The sequence below is a fragment of the Oncorhynchus keta genome, chromosome 26 (genome assembly GCF_023373465.1).
Source record: "Oncorhynchus keta strain PuntledgeMale-10-30-2019 chromosome 26, Oket_V2, whole genome shotgun sequence".
Lineage (NCBI taxonomy): Eukaryota > Metazoa > Chordata > Actinopteri > Salmoniformes > Salmonidae > Oncorhynchus > Oncorhynchus keta.
The window spans coordinates 21,066,813-21,087,845 of record NC_068446.1 but is presented as its reverse complement, the minus strand read 5'-3'; the positions used below and the strand labels follow the sequence as shown (position 1 = coordinate 21,087,845).

General features: G+C 42.4%; 1 protein-coding gene across 1 annotated transcript in view; it reads left to right on the top strand.

The window, feature by feature from the left end:
* prrc2c (proline-rich coiled-coil 2C) overlaps positions 1 to 21,033 on the top strand; it is a 42,196-nt gene that overhangs the window by 1,586 nt on the left and 19,577 nt on the right. The window contains 3 exon segments of the mRNA XM_052480368.1: positions 17,243 to 17,412; positions 17,572 to 17,746; positions 17,902 to 18,149. Coding sequence (XP_052336328.1) covers positions 17,298 to 17,412; positions 17,572 to 17,746; positions 17,902 to 18,149 — 538 coding nt within the window. The 5' untranslated portion in view covers positions 17,243 to 17,297.

Genomic DNA, 21,033 nt, shown 5'->3' with positions numbered 1-21,033 from the left:
TTGATGTTCCTACCTCCCAAGAGGCTGCAACTCAATACTATGGATGGGCTGCATTGCAATAGTAGTATAAAGTGGCTTACATCACTGCATCTCCTCTCCCTTGTGTCTACTGATTTTTAAACCAAGATGGATAAAATCAAAATAGCAGGTTAAGCCCTTTGTGGGACTCTCTTACTAGCCCCATTTATTTAATATCAGTGTAGGTGTGTGGTTTGTGTGTTCAGCATAGCTTTCTTATAGGCATGTAATGGCGTATCGGTAATCCCCTATTCAAGTACGTGGGTCCGCGGACCCCAAACCGATCCAAATGTAGCATGCGTCGGTCAGAAAATCGATTCAAACGTTACAATCACTGGTTCATTTTTTTTTGTGGCTCATATTGCATTATTTACCTTTCGAAAATACCTCAGATTTTGTGAAAACTTTCAGTGTCAAACTACATGTAACTGTGTTGACAGTAATTGATCTACAAGTCATTTTGCATGTCAAACAACCCCAGGCGATTATTAGTCGCCTAGTCAAACTGCGCACTGTGCCCAGCTTTCAAATGCTAATATGGTTTGCGTGATATTAGGCTTTATTAGTTGAGTGATAACCTATGTAATTTGCCTAGGTCATTGTTATAATGTGCTGTAAACTTGTTTTACAAGAATAACAGTAAGCTACCAGACGCACAACTCTCATCTGGCTGTACTGTACCTGCTGAACGGGGCTTTAAATAGATTTTATTTTGATTGCACAACTTAACCATAAACAATAGTTTTGGTAGTTTTGCTTTGAACTAGGGAAGTAACGGATGGACCATTTTTGTTAATGTTTAAACAGCCTTTAAATAATTTTTCTGTTAAAGCGATCACAGAAATAAAATAAAAATTCCATGTGAATTCACAATGCAGATAGTCTACATCACGCTTCCCGCGGGGAGAGAGAATTGAATAATTTAGGCTGCTGGTGCTCTTGCTTTTCACGAGTGATGTGTTTTGCTTGCTGTTGTTGTCCAATGACAAGTCATCAAACCGGCACTAGGCTACAGTCATAAAACTAGAGCCTCTGTGTGGCAAAGGAATTTTTATTTTCCGGTAATGATCGGTACTTGTTAGTTATATTTTGTGAAGAATGTATCTTTTAAGTTAGGGATTTCCAAGGAGCCTAATTTAATTTTACCGTTTAAAGCTCCCCCTAATTTAAACAGTTTATATGCTCATGTTTTTTTATGTAGGGTAAAATCGATAATTTCATAACCAGGACAGCAATCACTTTTGCGGGGTGCATGGCCGAAGCGAGAAGAGATTACTTCATAAACTTCCAAAAGGGTAAAATCCAAAGTTGTGCATTATATTCATTGTCTATGTCATAGCTAATTTGTAAATTATTCATATTGATACATTACTAGTAAACACTTAACCAAAAAAATGACAAGTAGTGGGTTATGGTGATTAAAAAAATAGGCTACATTTCCCTCCCCAAATCTGATATGGCTCAGGTGCCTATATTTACATCTACATTTAAGTCATTTAGCAGACGCTCTTATCCAGAGCGACTTACAAATCGGTGCATTCACCTTATGACATCCAGTAGAATAGTCACTTTACAATAGTGCATCTAAATCTTAAAGGGGGGGGGGTGTATTACATACACCATAGACATACATAATTTACACACACCAGTCAGCTCAGGCAGATCCAGCTCAGCAGCTGATTTTAATTTAGAATGAAAAATTAATGTTTATGCAACAAATGTTAGTGTATTGCATCGATTTGTTCTCCAATTCAATTGTATCGTTTCAAACTAAAAACATATCGTTCCTGTATCGGAGCCCGTGTATTTAGATGCATATTTGATTGCTTCGAAAGTGAAAGGTGCACATCTCTATCATCTGACTGCTGTTGTATCACTGTGAGGCAGTGAGTGGTGACTCAGCTGATATCCACCTCCTCAACTGGCACAGTGCACTGCACAGTTTTATGTCCATCTGTAGCTTCCTGCCATAGGGCCCATCTCAATAGTCTAAAAGGGGTTCCTTGTTTCATTTCCATAATTTCCAGCAATCTGAAAGTATTTGGTGAAAGCAAATAACAAAGGAATAATTCAGGACATCTATCTGCTTACTGCCTAGAGGTGACATCCCATTCCTTCCTTTTGCTCCTCATCTTTCCTCTCCTCTCTCAGCTCTCCCTGGAGGCAAAGGGACAGGGTTACTGTTATAAGGGCTATACACTGAGTTTACAAAATATTAGGAATACCTTCTCTTTCCATGACAGACTGACCAGGTGATATCTATGATCCCTTATTGATGTTAAATCCACTTCAATCAGTGTATATGATGGGGAAGAGACAGGTTAAATAAACATTTTTAAGATATGTATTGTGTGTGTGTGCCATTCAGGGTGTGAATGGGCATGACAAACGATTTAAATGCCTTTGAACGAGGTATAGTAGGTGCCATGGACACCGGTTTGCACACCATGCACACCGGTTTGAGAACTGCAACGCTGCTGTGTTTCTTACACACAAGAAATTGTGGAGCATATCAAGAATGGTCCACCACCTGAAGTACATCCAACCAACTTGACACAACTGTGGGAGCATTGGAGTCTACATGGGCCAGCATCCCTGTGGAACCATTTAACACCTTGTAGTCCATGGCCTGATGAATTGAGGCTGTTCTGAGGGCAAAAGGAGGTGCAACTCAATATTAGGAAGTTGTTCCTAATGTTTTGTATACTCAGTGTATGTGTCAATTTGGATAAAAACGTCTTAATCCAAATATAAGGCAAGGTAAGGCTGGAGACTGGATTGCAGAGAGAAACTACTGGACATGATTTGAACTGAAGCTGGGTTTGTGGCTGTATAGAGCAGGTGGGCAACAACCTCTGGGTGCCTGGCTGGGTTATGTGGGATTTGACAGAATAGGGCAGTGTTTTATATTTTATTAGTGGTAGATCAGCTTTAATATTGCAGATAGATCATTGTCGTACCCCAGTAAGAGTAGCTTTCGCTAACAGGGATCCAAATCAAAGCACTCCACTTTGTCTGTTGTTACCACTGATAAGGGTATTTTATGATATACCTGTATTGCTGCGCGGACCGGTGTGTGTTTTTACTTTACCTTCTATAATGTTATTTGAATGTTTGGTTTGTTAAATGTGATACGACGTGTGTAACGTCTATTTTTATAGTTTACTTCGCTACTTGAGTCATTGCTGACCGCGCTCTCTCTATGCTGCTTTCCACACAGACCTATTCCCGCTCCCTGTCACTCGAGCACATGTGTTGTTCCTCAACCGCGAGACAGTTTTTAAAAATTGTATTTAACTTGGCAAATCAGTTAAGAACAAATTCTTATTTACAATGACGGCCTACTCCGGCCAAACCCTAACCCAGACAACGCCGGACCAAGTGTGAGCCGCCCTATGGGACTCACAATCACTTCCGGTTGTGATAGAGCCTGGAATCGAACCAGGGTCTGTAGTGACGCCTTTAGCACTGAGATGCAGTTCCTTAGACTGCTGCGCCACTCGGGAGCCTCACACGAGTCTGGTCAATGCAACAATGCTGTTTTCACTTTGCTTAAAAACCTCTTAGAGCTATCCCCCCCTACTTTTTTCAATTTCCGCCTGAAGACATACCCAAATCTAACTGACTGTAGCTCAGGCACAGAACCAAGGATATGCATAGTCTTGGTACCATTTGAAAGAAAACACTCTGAAGTTTGTGTAAATGTGAATTGAATGTAGGAGAATATAACACAATAGATCTGGTTTAGATAATACAATGAAAAAAAAATGTTTTTTATTTTTATTGTTGTATCTTTAAAATGAACAAGATAAAAAAATAAACATTCAGATAGGATGATGGGGACAATTTCAGTGGAAAAACACAAGAGGGCAACAGTACTTGTGCAAAGTTTCAGAATGACTTCCAAAATGAGTGTGCTACATTACATTACATTTATCACGTGGCCAAATTTTTAAACAAATAACTATACAAAATGCCAAAATGGTATTCTAACACACACCCCCCCAAAAATGGCAAAAATATATACATTTACAAAATAACACGGGTAACTACACTGCTCAAAAAAATAAAGGGAACACTTAAACAACACAATGTAACTCCAAGTCAATCACACTTCTGTGAAATCAAACTGTCCACTTAGGAAGCAACACTGATTGACAAATTTCACATGCTGTTGTGCAAATGGAATAGACAACAGGTGGAAATTCTAGGCAATTTGCAAGACACACCCAATAAAGGAGTGGTTCTGCAGGTGGTGACCACAGACCACTTCTCAGTTCCTATGCTTCTTGGCTGATGTTTTGGTCACTTTTGAATGCTGGTGGTGCTTTCACTCTAGTGGTAGCATGAGATGGAGTCTACAACCCACACAAGTGGCTCAGGTAGTGCAGCTCGTCCAGGATGGGACATCAATGCAAGCTGTGGCAAGAAGGTTTGCTGTGTCTGTCAGCGTAGTGTCCAGAGCATGGAGGCGCTATCAGGAGACGTGGAGGAGGCCGTAGGAGGGCAACAACCCAGCAGCAGGACCGCTACCTCCGCCTTTGTGCAAGGAGGAGCACTGCCAGAGCCCTGCAAAATAACCTCCAGCAGGCCACAAATGTGCATGTGTCTGCTCAAACGGTCAGAAACAGACTCCATGAGGGTGGTATGAGGGCCTGACGTCCACAGGTGGGGGTTGTGCTTACAGCCCAACACCGTGCAGGACGTTTGGCATTTGCCAGAGACCACCAAGATTGGCAAATTTGTCACTGGCGCCCTGTGCTCTTCACAGATGAAAGCAGGTTCACACTGAGCACATGTGACAGATGTGACAGATGTGAGTATGGAGATGCCGTGGAGAACGTTCTGCTGCCTGCAACATCCTCCAGCATGACCGGTTTGGCGGTGAGTCAGTCATGGTGTGGGGTGGCATTTCTTTGGGGGGCCGCACAGCCCTCCATGTGCTCGCCAGAGGTAGCTTGACTGCCATTAGGTACCGAGATGAGATCCTCAGACCCCTTGTGAGACCATATGCTGGTGCGGTTGGACCTGGGTTCCTCCTAATACAAGACAATGCTACACCTCATGTGGCTGGAGTGTGTCAGCAGTTCCTGCAAGAGGAAGGCATTGATGCTATGGACTGACCCGCCCGTTCCCCAGACCTGAATCCAATTGAGCACATCTGGAAATCATGTCTCGCTCCATCCACCAACACCACGTTGCACCACCGACTGTCCAGGAGTTGGCAGATGCTTTAGTCCAGGTCTGGGATGAGATCCCTCAGGAGACCATCTGCCACCTCGTCAGGAGCATGCCCAGGCATTGTAGGGAGGTCATACAGGCACGTGGAGGCCAAACACGCCTCATTTTGATTTGTTTTAAGGACATTACATAAAAGTTGGATCAGCCTGTAGTGGGGTTTTCCACTTTAATTTTGAGTGTGACTCCAAATCCAGACCTTCATGGGTTGATAAATTTGATTTCCATTGATAATTTTTGTGTGATTTTGTTGTCAGCACATTCAGCACATTCAACTATGTAAAGAAAAACGTATTTAATAAGAATATTTCATTCAGATCTAGGATGTGTTATTTTAGTGTTCCCTTTATTTTTTTGGGCAGTGTATTTACACACTTTCAATATTTGGAAGACCCTCAGTCCTCTCAAATCAAGTATTTATATATCCCTTCGTACATCAGCTAATATCTCAAAGTGCTGTACAGAAACCCAGCCTAAAACCCCAAACAGCAAGCAATGCAGGTGTAGAAGCACGGTGGCTAGGAAAAACTCCCAAGAAAGGCCAAAACCTAGGAAGAAACCTAGAGCGGAACCAGGCTATGAGGGGTGGCCAGTCCTCTTCTGGCTGTGCCGGGTGGAGATTATAATAGAACATGGCTGAGATTTTCAAACGTTCATAGATGACCAGCAGGGTCAAATAATAATAATCACAGTAGTTGTAGAGGATGCAACAGGACAGCACCTCAAGTAAATATGAACAGTTTAGGTTTCCATAGCCGCAGGCAGAACAGTTGAAACTGGAACAGCAGCAAGGCCAGGTGGACTGGGACAGCAAGGAGTCATCGTGCCAGGTAGTCCTGGCTCAGGTAGATCGAGAGAGAGACACTTAAATTCACACAGGACACCGGATAAGACAGAAGAAGTACACCCGATGAGACCCCCGGACAGGGCCAAACAGGAAGGCTATAACCCCACCCCCTTTTCCAAAGCTCTACACAATATTGTGCTGCTGATGCCAGGTGACATAGCAGTCTCTTTCTGCTGTAAAGTGAGTATCAACAGGTATAATAAACAGATATATGAGTACAGGGAACATAAGGTTGAATATATTATTATACATGCTAGATCTACTGTCTCTTTTATATTATGACATTTCAGATAGATCTACTGTCTCTATTCTATTATGACAGACCAGCTAGATCTACTGTCTCCATTTCACTTTGGCCATTGTTGTGGGCCTGCCCTCCCCTCCCCTCAACAGCCTCAAATAGGCTATTTCATGTGGGGTGGCAGACACACGCATCTCACATTTCATTACATTACATTTTTATATATTGCTTCTAAAATAAAATAAAAATCACATATTTTATATTATTAATTTCAAACAAGGGCATGAGCATGAGAAGAACTTGTCCTCTCCGTTCAAAAAATATTCCTCCACTTGGGAATCGCTAAATGAATCGTCATACAACAATCTCACTTTTCCGATCAATTTCTTCTAAAATTGTGTGTAAATCTGTATATCTAGACTTAGATTTAGCTTTCCCTGACTTGGTCGCCATACTGATTGATATGTAAACAGCTGAATCTGCGCGTTTACCAAACAATGCTGTGCGTAATATGCGTAGCTCCCGTCCGGTATAAAACTTCAACAGCGAATGACTCTCTTTACGCCGGAGTTTACTACATGGGTTGGTCTTCCAACACATAACCATTGCATTTTGCCGTTTACCTCAGCTCATTGGCTATCTACCCAGGTAGATTTCAAGACGATCAGTGGTCATTGGGTTAAAATACAGTCAATCAACGAAACAGTGGTCATATCATTGGTGCACAGTGATGTCATTACTTGTTGTCTTCGGAAATCGGTTTCTTTCAGTCTATACGTCCCGCGAAATGGCCCATCACGTTTGGTTGTGTTACAAACAAACCAGTTGATTGCAACGAAACCAAACATGACTGGAAAAGTCACGTTTTGTGTGGGTATTTACCCTCGAATGTGTTGTCAAATGGAATGAGACGGAATTCACGACACAAGCGGTTCACAAAATGTTTCGTGTTAGGCTATAAAAATGGATTTTATCAAACAAAAGATCATTCATTGTGTAACAATGAGCATTGGGATTGCAAACATGAAGATGGTCAAAGGTAAACAATTTATTTTAATGCAGTTTGTGATTTTGTTATGCCTGTGCTGGTTGAAATAGTTTTTTTTTATGGGGCTCTATCCTCAGATTATCACATCGTATTCTTTCGCAGTAAATTTTTAAATCTGACAACGCAGTTGGATTAGCAAGATTCTAGGTTTTCGATACATGTGAGATACTTGTATTTTCATGAATGTTTAATATGACTATTTATGTAGCGATCACCGTATGTTGTGGAATTTCAGCCCGGTTCCGTGCGCAGAGAGGTTAATATAAATCCACTAGCGTTCTATAATTACACTTAATTTGTTAACACAAACTAGCTGTTTGCAGATGTTTCTTAGCAAGTTGAGCCTAAATATGGTTAGCCGCTAATCGCTAGTAAGCTTACTAGCTAGCTTATAAATTAACTGAGTCAGAGCAAACATAATTCATTATACAGCCTGTTAATACAAGTGATGGTGTAGACCTTAATCAATATGTTTTTGCAACAGTATCTTCTAAATCAGTGGTTCCCAAACTTTTTATAGTCCCGTACCCTTTCAAACAGTCAGCCTTCAGCTGCGTACCCCTCTAGCAACAGGGTCAGGGCACTCTCAAATGTAGTTTTTTGCCATCATTGTAAGCCTGCCATGCACACACTATACGATACATTAAACATATGAGTGTGAGTCTTTCACAACCCGGCTTGTGGGAAGTGACAAAGAGCTCTTATAGGACCAGGGCACTAATAATAATAATCAATAATTTTGCTGTTTATATATCCATCTTACATATAAAACCTTATTTGTTCATCGTAAATTGTGAATAACTCACCACAGGTTAATGAGAATGGTGTGCTTGAAAGGATGCACATAACTCTACAATGTTGGGTTGTATTGGGGAGAGTGTCTTAAATCATTTCCCACACACAATCTGTGCCTATATTTAGTTTTCATGCTAATGAGGGCCGAGAATCCACTCTCATCTACACTACCGTTCAAAAGTTTGTGGTCACTTAGAAATGTCCTTGTTTTTGAAAGAAAAGCAAAAAAAATGGTCCATGTAAAATAACATCAGATTGATCAGAAATACAGTGTAGACATTGTTAATGTTGTCAATGACTTGTAGCTGGAAACGGCAGATAAAAAATAAATAAATGGAATATATACATAGGCCTACAGAGGCCCCTTTTCAGCAACTATCACTCCTATGTTCCAATGGCACGTTGTGTTAGCTAATCCAAGTTAGGCTAATTGATTGTTAAAAAAACCTTTTGCAATTATGTTAGCACAGCTGAAAATTGTTGTTCTGATTAAAGAAGCAATTAAACTGGCCTTCTTGAGACAAGCTGAGTATCTGAAGCATCAGCATTTGTCGGTTCGATTACAGGCGCAAAATGGCCAGAAACAAAGAACTTTCTTCTTAAGCTCGAAAGTCTATTCTTGTTCTGATAAATGAAGGCTATTCCATGAGAGAAATTGCCAAGAAACTAAAGATCTCATACAACGCTCCCTTCACAGAACAGCGCAAACTGGCCCTAACCAGAATATAAAGAGTGGGAGACCCTGGTGCACAACTGAGCAAGAGGACAAGTACATTAGTGTCTAGTTTGAGAAACAGAAGCCTCACAAGTCCTCAACTGGCAGCTTCATTAAATAGAACCCGCAAAACACCAGTCTCAATGTCAACAGTGAAGAGGCGACTCCAGGATGCTGGCCTTCTAGGTAGAGTTCCTTTGTCCAATGTCTGTTCTTTTGCCCATCTCAATCTTTTCTTTTTATTGGTCAGTCTGAGATATGGCTTTTTCTTTGCAACTCTGCCGAGTTGCCTCTTCACTGTTGACCTTGAGACTGGTATTTTGCGGGTACTATTTAATGTAGCTGCCAATGAGAAATACGCAAAGTATGAATATGTTAGCTACATGAAGTAGCTAAGAGAACATTACATGTAGCCAAAATTAAACGGTTCCCTAAGAAACACTTATCAACTTTGGTTCCTGCCCTCTCACAACAACTCCTCCGTGGCATTTTCATCCGTTGTCATGTCAAACAACGCTGTATTCAAACTATAGAATTGGAGTCATGGAAGTCAAATTATTATTGGACCAGTTCGTTCACCCAAGGGTTTTGCTCTAAATCACAAGTCAAAGCGCAACATTTGCTAAAAAATAAGCCCCAGATTGCCTGCCGATATTGTGCAGCCCTAAGTGGAAGTGATCTCAAATAAGTGCAGAAATGGATGAAAATGCTGACTTTTTGATTTAATAGTATAACACAAACAGAATGGAGAAAGACCCATTGAAATCACTTGTAATGGGGAAACTTAAATACATTCTATTTCATTCCACTTTTCACAACAAATTGTGTTCCCTCAGGCCACTACTCTACTATCACGTATCTACAATACAAAATCCATGTGCACCTGTGTGTAGATTGCTTGTCTTATGTGTCTGTGTGTGTCTCTTCACAGTCCCCACTTCCATAAGGTGTATTTTTTATCTGTTTTTCAAATCTGATTCTACTGCTTGCATCAGTTACCTGATGTGGAATAGTTCCATGTAAGCCATAGCTCTATGTAGTACTGTGCTCCTCCCATAGTCTGTTCTTGACTTGGAGAGTGTGAAGAGACGTTTGGTGGCATGCCTTGTGGGGTATGCATGGGTGTCTGAACTGTGTTCTAGTAGTTTAAACGGACACCGCAGTGCATTCAGCATGTCATCACTTCTTACCAAAAAAAGTAGTGATGAAGGCAATCCCCTCCTCCACTTTGAGCTATGAGAGATTTACATATTATTAATATTAGCTCTCGTGTATATTTAAGGACCAGCCGTGCTGCCCTGTTCTGAGCCAGTTGTATTTTCCGAGGTCCCTCTTTGTGGCACCTGGCCACACAACTGAACAGTAGTCCAGGTGCGACAACTTGGACCTGTAGGACCTGCCTTGTTGATAGTGTTGTTAAAAAGGCAGAGCAGCGTTTTATTATGGACATATTTCTCCTCTTAGCTCCTGTTCTTCATGTTGTTTCGACATGACATTTTACAATCCAGGGTAACTCCAAGCAGTTTACTCATCTCAACTTGCTCAATTTCCACATTTATTACAAGATTTATTTGAGGTTTAGGGTTTAGTGAATGATTTGCCCCAATTACAATGCTTTTAGTTTTTAAAATATTTTTTTGAGGACTAACTTATTCCTTGCTACCTACTCTGAAAATAACTGCAGCTCTTAAGTGTTGCAGTGGTTTCACTCGCTGAAGTAGCTGACGTGTATAATGTTGAGTCATCCGTGTACATAGACACATTGGCTTTACTCAAGGCCAGTGGCATGTCATTGGTAAAAAGTAAGGGGCCTAGACAGCTGCCCTGGGGAATTCCTGATTCTACCTGAATTATGTTGGAGAGGCTTCCATTAAAGAACACCCTCGGTGTTCTGTTAGACAGGTATCTCTTTATCCACAATATAGCAAGGAGTATAAGGCCATAACACAAGTTTTCCAGCAGCAAACTATGATTGATAATGTCAAAGGCTGCACTGAAGTCTAACAAGACAGCCCCCACAATCTTTTTATCGTCAATTTCTCTAAGCCAATCATCAGTCATTTGTGTAAGTCCCATGCATGTTGAATGTCCTTCCCCATAAGCATACTGAAAGTCTGTTGTCAATTTGTTGACATGAAAATAGCATTGTATCTGGTCAAACACAATCTTTTTCCAAAAGTTTAGTAAAGGTTGGTAACAGGCTGATGGGTTGGCTAACTTAGCCAGTAAAGGGGGCTTTACTATTATTGGGTATTGGGATTACTTTTGCTTCCCTCCAGGCCTGAAGGAACACACTTTCTAGTTGGCTTAGATTGAAGTTATGGCAATTAAGAGTGGCAATATCGTCCCCTATTATACTCAGTAATTTTACATCCAAGTTGTCAGACCCCGGTCGCTTGTCATTGTTGGTAGACAACAATTTTTTCACCTCTTCCACACTTGACAGAATTGAAAATTACAATGCTTGTCTTTCATAATTTGATCGGTTATACTTGGATGTGTAGTGTCAATGTTTGTTGCTGGCGTCTCATGCCTAAATTCATTAATCTTTCCAAATAAAGAATCCTTAAAGTAATTGTCAATATCAGTGGGTTTTGTGATGAATGAGTCATCTGATTCAATCAATGATGATGTGGAGTTTGCCTTTTTGCCCAGAATTCGATTTAAGGTGCTTAATCTTTTTACTATCATTCTTTATATAATTTAGTTTAGTCACATGATTATTCCATTTTCAGCACGTTTGCCAATCGGTTGTGCAGACAGAATTTTGCCTCATCCCTCTCAACCATACAGTTGTTCAATTCCTCATCAATCCCCAGGGATATATCAGTTTTAGTCATTTTTGTAATGGGTCCATGCTTATTAGTAAATGGAATAGGCAATTTCTTTCTTTTTCCCACATTTTGTTACTTTACAGCCTTATTCTAACATGGATCCTGCTCACAATGCCCCATAATGACAGTGATTTTCTTTCCTCCTTCAAATGTGTGTGTGTGTGTGTGTGTGTGTGTGTGTGTGTGTGTGTGTGTGTGTGTGTGTGTGTGTGTGTGTGTGTGTGTGTGTGTGTGTGTGTGTGTGTGTGTGTGTGTGTGTGTAAAAAATACAGATGCCTGATTAATGTAAGTATTCATACCCTTTGCTATGAGACTTGAAATTGAGCTCAGGTGCATCCTTTTTCTATTGATCATCCTTGAGAGGGTTCTTCAACTGTGGTAAATTCAATTTAGGATTTCGAGAGGCACACATCTGTCTATATAAGGTCCCACAGTTGACAGTGCATGTTGGAGCAAAAACCGAGCCATGCGGTCGAAGGGAATTGTCCGTAAAGCTCCGAGACGGGAATGTGTTGAAGCACAGATCTAGGGAAGGGTGCCCCAAAAGATTCTGCAGCATTGAAGGTCCCCAAGAATACAGTGACCTTCCATTCTTAAATGGAAGAAGTTTAGAACCACCAAGACTTCCTAGATTTGGCCGCCTGACCAAACTGAGCAATCGGGGGAGAAGAGCCGTGGTCAGGGAGGTGACCAAGAACCCGATGGTCACTCTGACAAAGCCCCAGAGTTCCTCTGTGGAGATAAGAGAACCTTCCAGAAAGACAACCATCTCTGCAGCACTCCACCAATCAGGCAGTGAAGTGCTCACTAAAAGGAACATGACAGCCCTCTTGGAGTTTGCCAAAAACACCTAAAGGACTCTGACCACGAGAAACAAGATTCTCTGGTGTGATGTAACCAAGATTGAACTCTTGGCCTGAATGCCAAGCGTCACATCTGGAGTTGACTTGGCACCATCCCTATGGTGAAGCATGTTGGTGGCAGCATCATGCTGTGGGGATGTTTTCTAGTGGCAGGGACTGGGAGACTAGTCAGGATCGAGGGAAAGCTGAACAGAGCAATGTACAGAGAGCCTTGATGAAAACCTGCTCTAGAGCACTCCGGACCTCCGACTGGGGGCGAAGGTTCACCTTCCAACAGGATAACGAACCGAAGCACACAGCCAAGACAAAGCAGGAGTGGCTTCGGGACAAGTTTCTGAATGTCCTTGATTTGCCCAGCCAGAGCCCGGACTTGAACCCGGTCGAACATCTCTGGAGAGACCTGAAAATAGCTGTGCAGCGACGCTCCCCATCCAACCTGACCGAGGTTAAGAGGATCTGCAGAGAAGAATGCGAGAAACTCCCCAAATACATGTGTGCTACGCGTGTATCGCTATACCCAAGAAGACACAAGGCTGTAATCACTGCCAAAGGTGCTTCAACAAAGTACTGAGTAAAGGGTCTGAATGCTTATGGAAATGTAATATTTCATTTTTATTTGTAATACATTCCTAAACCTGTTTTTGCTTTGTCTTTATGGGGTATTGTGTGTAGATTGTTGGGGAAAAATGAAATAATACGTTTTAGAATCGTGCTGTAAAGTGAAGTGAGGCAGATGAACCTGTAGCCATTTTACTTCAACAGTATTTAACATGAGATCCTCTAAGCTTTACAGGAATGTGGTTCTGAATATAAACAACAATACCTCTACCATTTGGCATTTGTCTTTTATGTAGATCTTAACCATGTATTGCTACCACTGTGTCATCAAAGGTATTATCTATGTTCTTTCCAGAGATTGTCAGAATATGAATGTCATCTGTTACTAGCACATTTTTTATTTAATGAACCATGTTTCTTAAGTTACATACAGTCCAAGTCAAAAGTTTGGCCACACCTCATTCATGGGTTTGATTTTATTTTAAACATTGGAGAATAATAGTGAAGCTTCAACTATGAAATAACACATATGGAATCATGTAGTAACCAAAAAAGTGTTGAACAAATCTAAATATATTTTATATTTGTATTTCTTCGAAGTGGCTACCCTTTTCCTTGATGACAGCTTTGCATACTCTTGGGCATTCTCTCAACCAGCTTATTGGAATGCTTTTCAATTAACAACAGGGGTGCCTTATTCAAAGTTACTTTGTGGAATTTCTTTTATCAATGCGTTTGTGCCAATAAATGTTATGACAAGGTAGGGGTGGTATACAGAAGATATCCCTATTTGGTAGACACAGAGTAGGTGAATGGATGATCTCTGCATGTGGTAACCACCGTGATGCATGGAGGTGTGGGGGTGCTTTGCATGGCTACCACAGCATTCTGCAGCGATACGCCATCCCATCTGGTTTGGGCTTAGTCCCACTATCATTTGATTTTCAACAGTACAATGGCGCAAAACACATTCAGGCTGTGTAAGGGCTATTTGACCAAGGATAGTGATGGAGTGCTGCATCAGATTAGCTGGCCTCCACAATCCCCGACCTCAACCCAATTGAGATGGTTTAAGATGAGTTGGACTGTGGAGTGAAGGAAAAGCTGCCAACAAGTGCTCAGCAAATGTGGAACTCCTTCAAGACTATTGGAAAAGCATTCCAGGTGAAGCTGGTTGAGAGAATGCCAAGAGTGTGCAAAGCTGTCATCAAGGCAAACACATTTTTTATTTCCAATGACGGCCTAGGAACAATGGGTTAACTGCCTTGTTCAGGGCAGAACAACATATTTTTACCTTGTCAGCTCTGGGATTTGATCTTGCAACCTTTCTGTTACTGGCCCAATGCTCTAACTGCTAAGCTATCTCCCAACTTACTGGAAAGCTTAGCAGAAGTAGATGTGCTCATGCTATTTATGTTGGTGCAGGGTGAGCTACCCACAGTGGATGTCCAACTAGGGCACACTGCCTCAGTGCTAACAGTATAACTGTGTTTCATAGGCACATGATTACTGCATACAATAGCTGTAGGATCAGCAGAGAGACATAAATTAGGTTACTTACGTTGTCTTCCAGCGCCCCTGGGATAATGTACATTTGCTGAAGCGTTATGACAACTCAGCGGCACAATGGTAGGGATTAATTGAGCTGGGTTTGGGTCATTGTCTCAACTCAGCCTTATAATCTGTGAAAGGATCCAGTACCCCAAATGGTGTCGTCTGCGTAGAGGTGGATCAGGGAATCGCCCGCAGCAAGAGCAACATCATTGATATATACAGAGAAAAGAGTCGGCCCGAGGATTGAACCCTGTGGCACCCCCATAGAGACTGCAAGAGGACCGGACAGCATGCCCTCCGATTTGCACACTGAACTCTGTCTGCAAAGTAATTGGTGAACCAGGCAAGGCAGTCATGCGAAAAACCGAGGCTACTGAGTCTGCCGATAAGAATATGGTGATTGACAGAGTCGAAAGCCTTGGCAAGGTCGATGAAGACGGCTGCACAGTACTGTCTTTTATCGATGGCGGTTATGATATCGTTTAGTACCTTGAGCGTGGCTGAGGCGCACCCGTGACCGGTCTGGAAACCAGATTGCACAGCGGAGAAGGTACGGTGGGATTCGAGATGGTCAGTGACCTGTTTGTTGACTTGGCTGTCGAAGACCTTAGATAGGCAGGGCAGGATGGATTTTCTGTAACAGTTTGGGTCCAGGGTGTCTCCCCCTTTGAAGAGGGGGATGACTGCGGTAGCTTTCCAATCCTTGGGGATCTCAGACGATATGAAAGAGAGGTTGAACAGGCTGGTAATAGGGGTTGCGACAATGGCGGCGGATAGTTTCAGAAATAGAGGGTCCAGATTGTCAAGCCCAGCTGATTTGTACGGGTCCAGGTTTGCAGCTCTTTCAGAACATCTGCTATCTGGATTTGGGTAAAGGAGAACCTGGAGAGGCTTGGGCGAGGAGCTGCGTTGGGGGGCGGAGCTGTTGGCCGAGGTTGGAGTAGCCAGGCGGAAGGCATGGCCAGCCGTTGAGAAATGCTTGTTGAAGTTTTCGATAATCATGGATTTATCGGTGGTGACCGTGTTACCTAGCCTCAGTGCAGTAGGCAGCTGGGAGGAGGTGCTCTTGTTCTCCATGGACTTCATTGTCCCAGAACTTTTTGGAGTTGGAGCTACAGGATGCAAACTTCTGCCTGAAGAAGCTGGCCTTAGCTTTCCTGACTGACTGCGTGTATTGGTTCCTGACTTCCCTGAACAGTTGCATATCGCGGGGACTATTAGATGCTATTGCAGTCCGCCACAGGATGTTTTTGTGCTGGTCGAGGGCAGTCAGGTCTGGAGTGAACCAAGGGCTATATCTGTTCTTAGTTCTGCATTTTTTGAACGGAGCATGCTTATCTAAAATGGTGAGTAAGTTACTTTTAAAGAATGACCAGGCATCTTCAACTGACGGGATGAGGTCAATGTCCTTCCAGGATACCCGGGCCAGGTCGATTAGAATGTCTGTGTTGGAGTGTGACCATGTCTTTCTGTAAAAAAAAATAGACAATGGTGCTGTTTGGTTTGTTTATATAAGGATTTTTAAGAATTATTTTTACTTTTGGTACTTAAGTATGTTTTAAACCCAACACTTTTAGACTTTTACTGAAGTAGAATTTTACTGGATGACTTTTACTTTAGTAATTTTCTATTAAGGTATCTTTTACTTTTACTCAAGTGTGACAGTTGGGTACTTTTTCCACCACTGCTTAGATCTACACCAATACCACCTTGTCAGAAAATCCTAGGGAGAGGGGGGATGGAAATGACAGTAGGAGAGGAAAATAGTGTCTGTTTAGGCTGCTTTCTGTGTCCTTGATTGACTCTGTCCCTCTCTGGGGCACCTCCCACTGTGGCTCTGGCACGCACGGGCTGAGGGTCTGGCCCGGGCTGCCTTGTGGAGGAAGTGGCTCTGCTTCTTATCTCTCACTCACTCCTTCCCTCTCCCAGCTCCTCTGCATTCTCAGCTGGCAGACGTCTGCTATCTTAGGGTGGCTAGGAAGTTGTGTGTTTATGCGAGTTTGCTTTTGCTCCTATACAGTGAGTTTGCTCAATGCCTAGAGGAGATGTCCATTCAATTTCAGTAGATAAAAACATTAGGTTTTGTATTCAAGATGTCTGCCACAACAATTAGTGGTTCCTGAATTACCATTTGGGCATTGACTACATCATAATGTAGCAGTGCATACTTTAAGAAAATTGTTTTTATATTTTCATTTTTATGTTTAGCTCACATTTTAAAAGTATGTATTAAGGAGTCTGTAATAAAATGTGTCAACGTATGCAGACAATAATAAAAACATTTCTATAGCTTCAAATCTATAGAATCTATATTAAATCTATACATATGTAGTTGGAGTGCCAAGATTGCTGTGCGGTGTCTTCAATACGCCCGTCAGTCAGTCATCCAGGGTTTATACACATCATTGGTTAACCCTGTTGTCTTGTGGGAGGTTGGCATGAGAACACGACATGCCCCATCAATCTGCAATGAGTAATAATAAAACCAGACTCATCAGTGTTTAAATAAATGTTTTGATATTTTATTGCAGGAGGCTGGTTCTGGAGGTGAGACCGGAGGACCAGACTCAATGAGTTTCCAGGAAAATGTCAGAGAAGTCAGGGCAGAGCACCAAGGCAAAGGATGGCAAGACCAAGTATGCAACCCTTAGCCTCTTCAACACGTACAAGGGCAAGTCTCTGGAGACCCAGAAAACTGCAGGTATGTTCAAGCTAAACACACACTCACTCACATACACACACACTTCATGTCTGCCTCATCTTGTCCAGGGGCTAGGGGTCGATTTGGGATTGCTATAATAAATTCAGCTTCTAGCTTAATGTCTAAATGTTCTATGCCCTCTCCTCTCCCTCGGTCCAGTTGCTGCCAGACATGGGCTCCAGAGTTTGGGAAAGGTTGCCGTCAGTCGACGCATGCCCCCCCCTGCCAACCTGCCCAGTTTGAAGGCAGAGAATAAGGGCAACGACCCCAACGTTAACATCGTCCCCAAGGACGGCAGTGGCTGGGCCTCCAGACCTGAGGGAGGAGACGATAGGTGAGATACCAGGGCTGCCCCTGAATTAAATCTAAACACACTAATACCATGCCTGTCCTCAGGTTGTTTCTCAGCCCTAATGATGATGATAATAATAATAAAAAACTACTTCTCTCCACTATCTCTTTCTCTCTCCTCTTTGTTGTGTGTATCAGGCAGTCTGAGACCCCCCCTCCCCAGCCTAAGCCCGCTGCCCCCCAACCCCCAGAGGTCTCGTCCTCTATAGGGGGCAGCAGATCCTGGGCCAACAGCAAGCCACCACCACAGCCAGAAGGAGGAGCCCCTCGTGTGAGCAGCCAGTTCCACCAGGAGTTCCCCAGTTTGCAGGCGGCTGGGGAGGCGGAGAAAGGGGAGGGGCAGGAGGAGGAGCCTTATGGACCTGGACCCAGTCTCAGACCTCAGAGTATGAACACTCACATAATCACACACGCACATTCCCCAGTTTCAGTCCTCAGAACATGAGCATTACTCCTTTCTACCTGCTACTCATGGACCAAACGTCCTGACCCAAAGGTTGTCACTCTACAACAGAAACGACTCACCTGTGTTGTCTTGAGTTGTCTCATCCAGGGTGGGAAATTAACACCCACCACCTGCCAAATGTAGGTAGATTTTGGCGTTGGCGAGTAAGAATGTCTATTTCACCAGCCACGTTGGCGGGTGGTCACACAGAGCTTTTGGGAACACTCTTTATCAATTTAATTGACCCAAAAGGCTACTTAACACTTTACACTCCTGGCAATTGACCTAAATAGTTAGGGCTAAATTGAAATATTTCTTACAGAAGAAATATGCATAACAATGGTAGCAATTGAAAGGGAACAGTTTGGAGATAATGGGAGAATGATTATACCAAAGGTGAGGACACAACTGTTTCCCTGACACAAGTCTGAATCCAATCCAAACATTACACTGTTGATTTGATGTGCATTTGACCTTTTCGCCTCATTTGTTTAAATCTGAAAATACTCTGGATACATTCAGTAGCATAATATTTCCTGGAATATGTGGGGCAAGTACAACATTAGACAAATAAATTACCAGGGTTTGAGTGAGTACTAATTGGTATCTGTAAGTGGCCACACACCTCAAGTGTGCACAGCTCCTAAGTAATTTCATTGCACTTTTGGCTTAAATAAGATTCAACTACACTGAGTGTACAAAACACCTTCCTAATATTGAGTTGCACCACCCTTTGCCCCTCAAAAAAGCACCAATTCGCCAGGGCATAGACTCCACAAGGTGGCAAAAGCGTTCCACACTTAAATATTTTGTTTTGCCCATTCACCCTCTGATACACACACACACACACACACACACACACACACACACACACACACACACGTCTCAATTGTCTCTCAAGGCTTAAAAGTCCTTCTTTAACCTGTCCTCCCCTTCATCTACACCTATTTGAAGTGGATTTAACAAGTGGCATCAATTTTGGATCATAGCTTTCACATGGATTTACCTGGTCAGTCTCTTTTTAAAATGTATTTTTTAGCTCTCTTCTTTTGTTTGGAACACAACCCTGCATTCCCACCATCACACGATTACTGTTTACGCAATCCAAAAACAGTCCATTATAAATTGCAATCTGGAGCAGGTGGGCATAATTTGAAAACCCGTTATTTTGCCAACATGACCAGCCAAATTCTAAAATACGGTATTAATGTTAGGCTTTCACAGTGCAATTCAGGGAAACGATTCATTTTGGTGCGCATAGAAACAAGTCTTGAGTGCATTCAGGTGCGTGTGCCGTTGTACATTTATTTTCACAACAGACAAGCACAGGCTCATTTGGTTCAAAAGAACCCAGGATATGACATGTCATTTTTTAAATTGTACATTAAGAATAGTGATCATAAGCTTTGACACTATATGACATGAGTTTATGATATGGACATGTGAAGTGCACATTTGGACTCATTGTTGTTTGCTTGTATGGTATCGAAGTGGTATTTATAATCCTCAACATCTCACCTTTGAAAATACATACAGAGCATTTGGAAAGTATTACAACCCCTTGACTCTTTCCACATTTTGTTATGTTACAGCCTTATTCTAAAATTGATTTAATTGTTTTTCCCCCCCTCAGCAGTCTATACACATTACCCATAATGACAAAGCAAAAACCGGTTTTTAGACATTTTTACAAAATTATAAAAATAAATAAAAACGGATCACATTTACACAAGTATTCAGACCCTTTTACTCAGTACTTTGTTGAAACAGTTTTGGCACCGATTCCAGCCTCGAGTCTTCTTGGGTATGACGCTACAAGCTTGGCGCACCTGTATTTGGGCAGTTTCCTCCCATTCTTCTCTGCAGATCCTCTCAAGCTCTGTCTGGTTGGATGGGAAGTGTTGTTGCACAGCTATTTTGAGGTCTATCCAGGGGGTTCAAGTCCGGGCTCTGGCTGGGCCACTCAAGGACATTCCAGAGACTTGTCTCAAAGCCACTCCTGTGTTGTCTTGGCTGTGTGCTTGGGGTGGTTGTCCAGTTGGAAGGAGAACCTTTGCCCCAGTCTGAGCTCCTAACCTACTCCAGAGCGCTTTTCATCAAGGATTTCGCTGTACTTTGCTCCGTTCATCTTTCCCTCAATCCTTTCCCTCAAAGTCTTCTAGTCAATGTCTCTGAAAAGCATCCCCACAGCATGATGTTGCAGCCACTATGCTTCACCATAGGGATGGTACCAGGTTTACTCCAGGCGTGATGCTTGGCATTCAGGCCAAATAGTTCAATCTTGGTTTCATCAGACCAGAGAATCTTGTTTCTCTTCGTCTGAGTCCTTTAGGTGCCTTTGGCAAACTTCAGGCGGGCTGTCGTGCCTTTTTCTGAGGAGTGGCTTCCGTCTGGCCACTCTACCATAAAGGCTTGATTGGTGTAGTGCTGCAGAGATGGTTGTCCTTCTGGAAGATTCTCCCATCTCCACAGAGGAACCCTGGAGCAACTATGTTATTGATGACCTTCAATGCTGCAGATTTGTTTTGGTAACCTTCCCCATATCTGTGCCTCTGGACAATTCCTTCGAACTCATGGCTTGGTTTTTGCTCTGACATAGGCAGGTGTGTGCCTTTCCAAATCAATTGAATTTACCACAGGTGGACTCCAAGTTGTAGAAACATCTCAAAGATGATCAATGGAAACAGGATGCGCCTGAGCTCAAATCCAAGTATGTTAGGGAAGGGTCTGAATATTTATTTGAGGTATTTCTGTTTTTAATTTGAATAAATTTGAAAACATTTCTAAAAAACCTGTTTTCGCTTTAACATTATGCGGTATTGTAT